This window comes from Palaemon carinicauda, chromosome 21 (assembly GCF_036898095.1).
Source record: "Palaemon carinicauda isolate YSFRI2023 chromosome 21, ASM3689809v2, whole genome shotgun sequence".
Lineage (NCBI taxonomy): Eukaryota > Metazoa > Arthropoda > Malacostraca > Decapoda > Palaemonidae > Palaemon > Palaemon carinicauda.
In genome coordinates this window covers 17,244,191-17,256,371 of record NC_090745.1, presented here as the reverse complement: position 1 = coordinate 17,256,371, position 12,181 = coordinate 17,244,191, and the positions used below count along the sequence as shown (strand labels likewise).

The following is a 12,181-nucleotide window of genomic DNA, read 5'->3' as shown; positions in this document are numbered from 1 at the left end:
AAAAAAAAATTAAAACTGTATTTTCAAAGGCCACAAAATATGACCATTTTGTGGTTTCTACAGATTGGACTGTCCATAGATAGATAGACATTGGATTTTACGGTAAAACAAAAATGTTAGAGTGCATGAGCATTTTATACTTTACAAATAAGCAACCGACCACAATTGCATAAGAACTGTGGCAACTTATCGTTTCGAATTTGCATCGCTCACAACGTTAATAGTATATATTTTTCGAATTTGAGCTAAAGAAAATAAAATAAATAAAGTTCTCATACACACTTGAATTTACTTCAACATATTTCTTTATTTACAGAACTGTCCTTTTCTTTAAGGCAGGTAAATTTGTACCGGAAATCTAAGCTGACAAGACGGTAGGATTAACATGTATATGCAAGAGTCTATAAAAATAAACTTTAGGTCTATTAACTGCTCTTAGAGCGAGTGTGTCAAAGAATTAACTACAACATATGAAAACAAAAATTCATGTAGAAACTTTAAAAGCCATTTCGCTTTTCCTTGATAAGAACTCTAATATATTTTAAGGGCACGCACACGTTAATATAATAAAATGAGCCGAAGTAAGTTTAATAAATAGCGAATATTTTATATATATATATATATATATATATATATATATATATATATATATATATATATATATGTGTGTGTGTGTGTGTCTGTATACACTATACTGTATCCATATTTTTTTTACTCTTATTTTACAATACTGTTTTAGCTGTATTATTGCCCGAAGAGCTCTGTTCCACATGGACTAGTACTGAATCTTTATTGTACATCTATGTGAATCTTTGTCCAATAAACATTATCATTATGATTATTATCATTATTATAGATTCCAAGGGTGGCCGTTAGCTATAACCATTTCTGTCCACCTTTCTAGCTTATCATAAGGCAAAGTAAACATAAACTCCTTATATACACCCTCTCCCCCCCCCCCCTCTCTCTCTCTCTCTCTCTCTCTCTCTCTCTCTCTCTCTCTCTCTCTCTCTCATATACACATAAATACGCTCGCGCGCCTCACTGCACGAGGTAACAAGGTTTATATTTAGCCTAGGGCTAAACTCCTGTCATGTTAACCAGTTGCTTACCACCAAGAACGAAAAACGCCCAGAAACAATATTGCCTCAAACTATTTCTTATTTGTTGATCGGTTTCTACTCTAAACAAAAAGGAATCGAAAAACTATGCAATATTCGCATTTGTTTGGCTTAGAATAACCTACTTCAGCGAACTCGGACTCTTGTTATATAAGCCAAGAGTAGGAATTCATCAATATCTAAACATAAACATACGCATGGAGTGTTTCAATTGTCATTGTTTACGCACGAGTTGAACCACTTAGGCGATGCTTTACGCAACGTAACATAAAACTTAAATTATTTATCTATATCTAATTAAGATATTAATATATTTATTCTTATTTCAGACATTGATATAAAGTTGCGCATTATAAAATGTATAAAAATGTCCTCCAATGAAGAATTTTTAATTTTGGAGTTTTGAACCAAAAAATAAAGTCTACGGATGCACTATGTCACAATTCAAACGCCATTTTCTCTCTTCAAATACAGTACAAGCTCAAAATAGCTTTAAAAATATGATAAAATTATATGCATGCAACATTCAGTGATCTGTATTACCGGCAAATTATGCCCTTTTATATAAAGAAATGACAGATTGATAGCGAAAATGGCGGTCTGATCCAAAATCAAACTTATCGTAACAGAATTGTACGAAATAGTAAGCTTGCTTAGTATTACATCGTTGATATTTTATTCAATTCGATAATTCAAGTGAGGGTTGTTGAAAAATATAAGTGAAAATGGGATGAACTCTCCAAACATGAGAAAGAGAGAGACGTGTAATTAAACAGAGGGTACGAGACGTCTCAGAGGGACTAACCCACCTCACTGTAACAGATCTTATCAGACATTCACGTAAACAAATTACCTCCAATGCTAATTATGTTCCCTGAAGAAGAACAGAGAGAGAGAGAGAGAGAGAGAGAGAGAGAGAGAGAGAGAGAGAGAGAGAGAGAGAGAGAGAGAGAGAGAGATAATAACAGTACATACAAAATGGCTTAAAATTAACCAAAGAAAAACACCAAATCAAACGAACCTTGACCTTTTTAGACCCTGAAGATGAACAAGATGAAGGTAACAAACAAATGGGAAAACCTTGTCCCTGATTCTCTTTAGCGATTGACCAACTTAACCCTCAAGGTCTTGGTATAACCCTATGTTTCCCACAAACTCCTCCGGCAGGCCACTTAGGGGTCACTGCTTCTTCTCTGGGGTCACAGAGGGTCAAACCAGTGACCCTACCCTTGAAATCCTCAAGAATACTGAACACGACCACCATTCAAAACTCACATGGATTCAACGTTCAAATACGAAAATAATCAAAAGAAAATAATTTTTGAATGTCAACAAAAAAGCATCCAGAGATGAATTTGGTGAACGAAATGTGTCTGACTGACGTCGAGTGAAAATTAAGTAATTAAAAAAAGTTACCATATGGGGTTCATGAAATAAGATTAAAACTATGTATTTCAAGATAAATAATAGTCAATTCACTAAATAGAAGTGATTTATGCATGTACTGTGTTTGTTTACCTGAAGGAGGCGACGACATTGGTTGTAGGCCATCCCATAACGAAGGACGTGTCATGACTCTTGGCTACCTCTGCGACGTCATCCAAACAGGATGACAGCCACATTTCAGATACCCGGACCTACAAAAATAAACATTATTAGCATTCTAGTATTCAAATCACCATTAAACAATTAATTTCTTCTTAAAACGTTATCTGTTTATTCTTACTACCAGTGATGATGAAATTTATACAATCAACTCATAAATAATATCACAACTATACCTTCTCCTTGAGCTTAAAGTTGCCACCGCTTCTTGCCTTCGCCACCAAGAGGAGGTCGCTGAAGAGGAACAGATGTCTCTCCTGGGACTGCACGCCCTGTAACAAGAATAAAACAAATCATCATTAACATTATCAGAATAAATCATTAAATTTGTGCAGATGATAAAAATACTCCATCTTCAACTCCATTCATCATTGTTCTAACTCGTGGAAATGAAACTACACAAGGAAATACTTCCCGAAATGTGCCTTGTTCAATTCCACAGGAATTGTTGTTTCTTTTATTTTAGAACAAAACTTAAATATTAGAAATTACAAAATTCCCAAATATATGTGTCTAATATGAAACATTTACGACACGATAGCTACGCCAAGTACAGTAACACATTTGTGGTATGTCAAAATCATGCACAATAACGATTAAATTGTAGCCTCCAGCAATAATCTTGTTTTGTCAAGGGAATGTTGCTTATAACAAGGCAAATACTTTTTTTTACTTTCACGTAACTGCAGTCATCGTGAACATTCACCAACGACCAATGCAACACCATGTCTTAAAAGACTAAAACATCTGAGTTTCACTAGTGTTATAACATCTCCCTATAATACTTTTACTCTCTCTAGGGGATTTAATAAAAGGACAGTCATTTGTCAAGGTAAATTAGGTAATGCTAAATTACAACGAAGATGCATATCATTAACCTTAATAACAAAAAGACAAAATGCTATTTCACATTAAGAAAAAAAAACCACGTAGTCTGCTTTAGAGATACAATCTATCTCAAAAGCACAGATGTTATTTTCAAATCAACAGGACTGCACCAATACCCTATAGCAAATGGTACAAATAGAGGCAAAAGGCCTAAACCCAAGGTATCTCTATAGACCTTGGCCTAAACGGACAAGCCCCTCCTTGAGTCTGTGTATATATAGACAGGAGCTTCTTCCAAGATATAGCCCCCAAAGGGATGCACCAGTAGGCCTACACCTCGCCATTCCCTAATTAGTTCCCAGTAAACACCAGCGATTTCGACTTTCACCTTAGAATTTTCCTATTTTGACGAACTAATATTATTGTTGGGGAGTTTGAAGAACTAAACAGGGAGAACAGAGCTTATTTACATAACGCATTTTGATGGTGTTACTAAGACCAGAGATAGGCCAGAAACCAGCCAGAAACCAAATAGTGGTAATTGAAAGGCAAAGGTGTTATGTTGTTAAAAGAAATAAATTACGATTATATATATTATAAAATATGGCTCCTTTAATATTCCAAGGTGTTGGCAGCATTACCGATTAAATATATTTTTTTCTATAAATTAAAGCCAACAAATAATGTATCATTCTAATATATATTTCATTTAGTTATGCAAATATACAAAAAATACACCAACGAATGCCGAATTATTATCCCGAGGGGACTTATATAACAGCACGAATATTTCAAGATAAAAATCAAAGTTGCTTCTGAAGTAAAACTAATGTCTTGACTTGGCTTAGCTTCCCCTCCCAAAAAACCGAGGCAACACCCGTATCCTTAACGGGAAAAAAACCTCCCACACGGCCGTCGGTAATAATGTAGCACTCTGCTGCACACACAGAGCTTTCGTTGATATCCCATCCTAATGAGCTTCTCCTTAAATTATATAATAAAAAGGGGGTACAACAAACTCTTTCAAAGTCTTTCCAAAATGTAATTAACCTCCATCATAAACTTAAACTGTTATTCGTTCACACAGACTGCTAGTTGGGTAGCAGCAGATATGAAGAGGGTTCATTAAGTATCAAGATGCTATAATTATAGAGGCGGGGCTTTTTAATCTGGGACAAACGCATCTATTTGTCAAGCCGTCCCTGTTCGTAATGACTGTACGTGCAGTTAGGTATCCCTGAGTCATGAGATTTGATTATCATGAAGACGTCCGTTTGTTTTTCCACTAGCGATTTTGCATCTATCAAAACAAAAGTAAATTTGGTATGTAAAATTAATATTCATCTACCTCATACCAAATATTTTCTTAATTATTTTTAAAACAACAAATTTACTCATAATTTACAACTGTAAATAATATGAGTTCTGAAAATTATTACTCACAAAAAATAAGCTTTGCTTCAACGGGACATCTCCCATTTACACAAAGGTAAACACATTCGAGGTCGTTCGTTTCTACAGGGAAGGCAAAGAAATCCGCTAAGATTAACAAAGAAGCAGGGAAAAAACAGAACACTACTCGGTTACACCTTACATCTGAAAAGCCATCAACCGGATGCTGTGCCCCATGTATCAAAGAAAACGCCGAATAAGAAGAATTTCCTCCATTACTCGAAAGATATTAAAATCGTGTTTTATCCAGAATCGCCAACAGATGTCAGGCTGTAGTTTGAGTGTTGACCATCGACTTCAGAGAAGGGTCTCGTCCTCGACTCAAGGGGGATGCTGTTGACACTCAAATCCAAGAGCGAAGGACCTTTAGGTCTGTTGTGGTCTATTTGGTAATTACTCCTTCTAAGAACGCTTCTCCTCACACAAACAAAATTATTCTTTTCTAATTAATCTGTAACGAATACTCGCTAGAATCGAAGTATTCAAGGTTTCGCATAAAATTGACTTTATCATACGATTAAGGAAGTCGAGATTGAAGAGTGGGATGTTGAAAACATTTACATTTATAGAATTAATAGATGAAAGAAAAATGGCAATCCATTGGTGGGTTTGTTATTCAAGCATTCTTTACAAATTGTTATATTAGTTGATGATGATTACACTTCATATGAACTATGTATAAAATATCATGAACAAAATTTCAAGGTAAAAGAAAAAAATATGACATTCAGAAGAGATACTTTGCCAAACAATTGATGTAATAATCATTTTACGCCATTCCTCACAGCTGATATTTTGCAATCGTAATGCAGTAAGGAACCACGCCCATTCAGCCTTATCTGTATCACGTCATCTTTTGCAACAAAACTTTAGCTCTATAAGTTAATTAAGTTTGGTGCACGGTTTCCATGACTCAGAACGCAGACAATAATCAACCAAGAAATTTTAAGTACAAGGAACTGAAAAATCATAACCTAAACATGTGTAAAAATTACTAAGATATCTTACAAAATATACAGTATCTACAACTAATGATAATAATAATGATGGACACTAACATTATATAAGAGCTTCTACATTAGTATTCATGACAGAGTTCCCTATCCACACATAACTAGGAAATAAATGGGACGGAAGATAAATAAATACTTCGATGGCCATACACATGTAAAAAAAATTCGGAAAACAGAGCGATAAATACATTGCAAGGAAACCAAAATGTTAATGGACAATGATAAGCAGATAAGGAAGTCACAACGGAACATACAGTGAAGTTATTCAGATAATGAAATGTAGCCTATAGATAGGCCACAAATGACTATTCAGGAATTAATAGTAAGATCCTATAGACTAATTTATACCATATAGTGATATACCGTACAGTAATGCATCTCTAACTGGATAATCGCTTAACGTGTTTGGGAGTACATTAAAAATAAAAATAAGTATGGACAAATCTTTCTAAGCGCATATAATTTATTTCCCTTAAAAAAATTCATTTCAGATATGTTATTGTTCATGACAAAAGTAATGCACGATTATTATAATCTATGATCATGAACTATTATTACCTATACATTCATCGTTTCAACCTAATCAGTATACAATAAAGTACTTCCTTTACAAACGTCCACAAACTATTATTTCTGATTAGATTTAATCAGGCAAATATATACAAATCTACTACCCATCGGTCTGTCTAAATACAACTGAAACCTTTATGATAGAAGTAAATGTAGAAGTCTAACATTGAAGATGGTATGAAAAAGCAAGGGGGTCGAGGAGGAACCGGGGGTCAATGGCAGGGGAGAGAGAGAAGAGAGAGAGAGAGAGAGAGAGGATGCAGAGGGCGGATGAGGAATGGGATTAGCGGGAGGGAGTGAGGGAAGGATGGCGTTAAGGGTGGGAGGAGGAGGGGGAGAGGGTTGAGATGTCAACGGATGTAGCACCTTAGCATAGGAGAGGCTGCCGAACAGTTGAGCAACACCTAACAATACATCATCAACCTTGAAGGGTCCTCAATCCATTCCTAAGGTTCTCTTGAAGTCCTTTTACTTCGCTCCCTAGTGACCTGAGGGTCCTAGCACTGCAGAAGGCATTATTCACTGTACGTTCCTTACCGCATAAAATATTCAAGGCGGGACAATGAACCCTCTCTTGCTCTCTTACCTCCGTGGCCAATCAAATTCTACTCAATTAAATAGCAAGTGTTTGCACTAGCGATGGAGTGACATTACAACCATTAGGGAAACGTCGCACCCCATCTTTATTCTTTGAAAAAAAAAAAAGTTCCTTAAAAAGTGTACCTTCATGACCTTGAATTTTCCCCTAACACAATGCCTTACGACATTGATGCATTAGTTCGGGGGCAAATAAGATGAAATGATGTGAGCTTTACGAGAGAGAGAGAGAGAGAGAGAGAGAGAGAGAGAGAGAGAGAATATGTAGTTCCCTTATAAGCCAACCCTTAGCAATGTTTTTCAACTAGTACAAGGAACAGTAATGGAAGGACATCAAGGATGAGACCGGTTAAACAGAAAAGGTCACTTAACTGTAATTACGAACCATAGAGGGAATTGTTTATTTAACAAAGTGAGTTTACTCTCCCCTATTCGAAAAAAATCAACATAAGGTTCCCACAGAATTACTACTAAGAAATTACCCAAGCTGTAAAATCACAATAGAAGATAAGATACAATCATTACTTTCAACTGGGTATCACAATGCAATAGAAGAGTTGGAAGACCCAGGCCTACATGGCTGAGGACTATGAAGCGTGAAGTAGATGATGAATGGAGAAGTATTGATTTAAAAGCTCAAGATAGAGACGACTATGGAAATCTAACCGAAGCCCTTTGCGTCAATAGGCGTAGGAGATGACGATGATTACATTTCCAAACTTTAAACGATGAAATAACAGAAAAACATGGATATATCAAACTGACATAGGACTTAAAAGTGATCGCTGCATGTAGACATATTCTTAAATTTGTGTAAGTCAAAATATGTTTTCGTAAATAGATATATATATATTTAGTCAATTGTATAAAAGTCAAAATTGAAATGCTTTAACACAAAGATATGTTTAAGTCAACAGAATATAAAAAATAAAAATGCGTTCACAAATATACATATTTTAGTCAATTGTATAAAAGTAAGAATTGAAATGCTTTCATAAATAAAAATATTTTAGTCAATTGTATAAAAATACAAATTTAAATGCATTCATAAATAGATATATTTTTAGTAAAAGCTGAATAAAATGATTGGATACGAAGGCCGAAGTTCTTAATTTAAGAAAATAAATGTGAAGCAAAGAATTGACGAGAAAGCCCAAGACATTCTCTTCCCATGACTGTATCTTCCTTTCTCGCCCCGTATGAGGTCGCATGAGGCGGTAACCTCACATAAGGCGGTAAGCGGTAACGATATTGGATAATAAACGCCCCCCCCCCCACCTCCAAATCACATCTGATCACACCCGGTAAGCCAATGGCTGTGTGAATGGCTGAAGAAGTCGGAAAGGTTAGACATGACTCTTCAAATTTTATTCAATATATGTCACCACTCTCTAACAAGGCAAGATGAGATTATTAGCTATTCAATTACTGATATAGTTTAATCCAACAAAAATGAAATTGGATGACCACTGTGATTTTAAAAGTATACTAGTGTGCCTCAACCGTCAAAAAGACGTCTATATATTTAAATATATGCACACGCAGATTGTGGTTGGTGCAACCTTTCACCAGGGTTTGACTATTCCCTCTCCTTCCCTACCCAAGGGACGGGGAGAGACCGATGAGTTAAATGTCTAGCAATGCCACTTAACGTGACCTGAAATAAATAAATGAATGTGTGTATAAGTGTGTGTATATATATATATATATATATATATATGTACTGTATATGTGTGTGTGTGTGTGTGTTTGTAGCCAGATACGTAGCTCTTTATTATATAGGATTGATGTAAATGGGAAACAAACTATGGATGAATGTATCCTTATACTATATCATATTTCAGAGTTCATCTTAACGGTGACCCCACAGATAAGATAAAAAGGGTCCCGATATTTCACCTTCCTCCGTTATGGACATCCGCATACACACTATAACGAATACGTGTTAGCGAAGATGCTCTCTCTCTCTCTCTCTCTCTCTCTCTCTCTCTCTCTCTCTCTCTCTTAGCCACCTCAGGTATGTTTTCGTGGAGCGATTAGCGCTGCGAACGGGTTATGCGTTTCCGCAATTAAATTCTGGGACCATCGACTAACTTGGATGGCTTGAGATAGTTCAATAACATGCCGTGTGATTACAGGCCTCAGGTCACCGGATGCATTGAGCTGGGTGGTATACTAAAGTGATTTCGATCTTTAATAGATAAGTACAAATAATGTGATGCACTGCAACACACACACAATATATATATATATATATGTGTGTGTGTGTTGTGTTTGTTCCTACTTGTTTAATATCAAAATTATGTATATATATATATATATATATACACACACACACACACACACACATATATATATATATATATATACACATGTGTGTGTATGTGTATACACAAACCACATACTGTATATATATGATCATGCACACTTGCGCACGCACACACACACACGAACACAGAGAGAGAGAGAGAGAGAGAGAGAGAGAGAGAGAGCGCTAGCCTGTGCAGGCAGGCAAGCAATCTCGAAGAGTGAAAGAGAACAAGTTTCTTACCTTCACTGCTTTTGCCAAAGAATGCCTTGACTTACCAAGGCCAGACACGTCTCGGAACATTACGCCTCTAACTTGGTCCGACAAGGCCCTTCTCGAGAGTAACAACGGTAAAAATGGAAATCTCTTTAAAGGGGAATAATGAATTTAACACTAAACTCCGAGAGAGTTGAAGAGATTGCCTTTAATATCTACACTTTACGGCACGGAGAAGAAAGAAGTTGCTGTGTGTTTATGCAATGAAACATGACGTAAAATTATCTAGCAAAATTCACACTGTGATGTTGCAGATTTTTTACACAATATTACGCAGAATGTACGTAAATTCAAAATATTCGAGTACCATTAAATGAATATTTTAGCTTTTGTTTTTATATCTCTCCCATAAAATAAAGAGGAAGTCTGGCTATATCTATCTATCTATCTATCTACATATATATATATATATATATATATATATTGTATCCCAGTCACGCTCAGCGGCATTGCCAAACTTATACCTACTCGGTCTCGTCCAGTCCTTTGGGTAGGGGGGGGGGGTGAGTATTAGTAGTTAGGAATGGGGGAGGGGACGAATGTATGCCTATCTAAATATTTAGCCGCCTTTTTGACTGGTAACGTATACATTTATACAATAAAAACTATATAGTGAATATCACATCTGACACAAGGACTATCTTGAATTTGATTATAAACGGCTAGAGTTACGAAAGGCATTCTAGAAGTTGCCACTGATTGGAGGCCTTGCAGCATCAGCAGCAGCACCAGCAGCAGCAGGGGTTCATGCAGGAGGCTGCATCTCTCCCACAAGGATTAGGAATGGGGACAAGAGGGCAGGAGCCCTTTCGGAAAGTGAAGGGTACACGAAAAGGGGCAGACGCTACAACCACTTACCAACAGCCTCTCTCTCTCTCTCTCTCTCTCTCTCTCTCTCTCTCTCTCTCTCTCTCATCTAAAAATAGAATCATGAAGAAGCAAGAAACTTATTTCGTAATAAATTCAGTGCGAGCATGATATGGGGGCGAGAGAGAGAGAGAGAGAGAGAGAGAGAGAGAGAGAGACTACATATGACAAAAATTCGACAATTAGAAAAACACAAGATTTAGATTTGTCATCAACCATTACTTGTCTAAATCCCACACGTTTTCTTTAAATGCGCTAAATTACTATTTCTCAAGCTAATCATATACAGTACTTCATACAAATGTTAAAGCCTGATTGGAAAAAATACGTAAAAATTATCTATATTTACCACATTAGAAACACCATAATTTGTACGTATTACACGAAAACTATCGTCTAAAAGAAATAATATATTAATACATGCAGGGGATTGTCTTGCCCGACTGACGTTCTGGTGGGCGTTTCTTCAAATAATACTTGAACTGAAACCAGACACCTTTTAATATCAAATAAATAAAAATTACCAAAGAAAATACTATCAAATTTACCAAGTAAATGCGTAAAACTAGATGACATTTCTAAAGCAAGACGATTAACAAGCATAACTCAGTGAGGTTGATTTAAAATATCCTATTTTATGTAATAATCCAAACACGCAATCCAAAAAATAGGATAAGAACTGTATATATATATATATATATATATATATCCTTTGCATCTATTACCTAGAACCAACCAAAGGTCCACAGAAGAGCCGAAGTAACAGTCCTAAACGAGACATAAATCCTAATTTGGAGACACTTTTGAATCCTACGTACCGTAGTGAATGTGACAGGCGTCTCCATGATGAACTGCCTCTTGGGTCTGCCCTCTCTTGTTCTGTTCGGGGGCAGACCCGAGGTATTGGCAGCATTGTTGGTGTTGTTGTTGTTGGCCGCCTCTCTGTTGTTGTTGTGCTGGTGATCGGGACCCCGCAAGCCCTTTGCGCTGAAGGCCCGCTGGAGGCGCGCCGCTGTTGTCGAGCGCTTTCGCATTAACCCTTTCATCTTCTGGAGAGAACAAAAGAATAATGATGTTAAAAGGGGAGAAATAGAAACCCTGGCTCATAAAAAATAGTAGGTCCTATAAGATGCAAAACGTTTAATCTGAAATGAGTAAAGTGTGATTTTTTCACTCATTTCAGGTTAAAAGTTTTGGCACATCACAGTGCACTATATATTTTCTAAGAAATCCTTATTTCTAAAAATAAATATTTGAAAATAATATAGCAAGCTTTTTAACCTGAAATATGAACTGGATTAATGATGCGATATTACAGTCCAATAAATTTAGTTTTTTAGAATTGCCTTAAAAAAAAAAAATCAATTCGATTATAACCTGCCAAAATTTTAAAATCACATAAGAATGAGTTTCAACCTGAAATAAGGATTGAATTAATCATCAAAATGTTGCAAATACAGCTGGAGGGAAGCCTCATTTCCTTTCAACTGGCAACGTAACTAATTTATTCTGTGGAAATGATCAGCATGCATACCGTCAAACTT

At 36.0% G+C, this 12,181-nt stretch overlaps 1 protein-coding gene across 1 annotated transcript in view; it reads right to left on the bottom strand.

Moving 5' to 3' along the window:
* The window catches only part of LOC137614792 (uncharacterized), a 764,744-nt gene that overhangs the window by 13,716 nt on the left and 738,847 nt on the right, over nt 1-12,181 (bottom strand). The window contains 3 exon segments of the mRNA XM_068344459.1: nt 2,640-2,758; nt 2,903-2,998; nt 11,456-11,686. Of these exon segments, the coding sequence (XP_068200560.1) occupies nt 2,640-2,758; nt 2,903-2,998; nt 11,456-11,686 (446 nt within the window).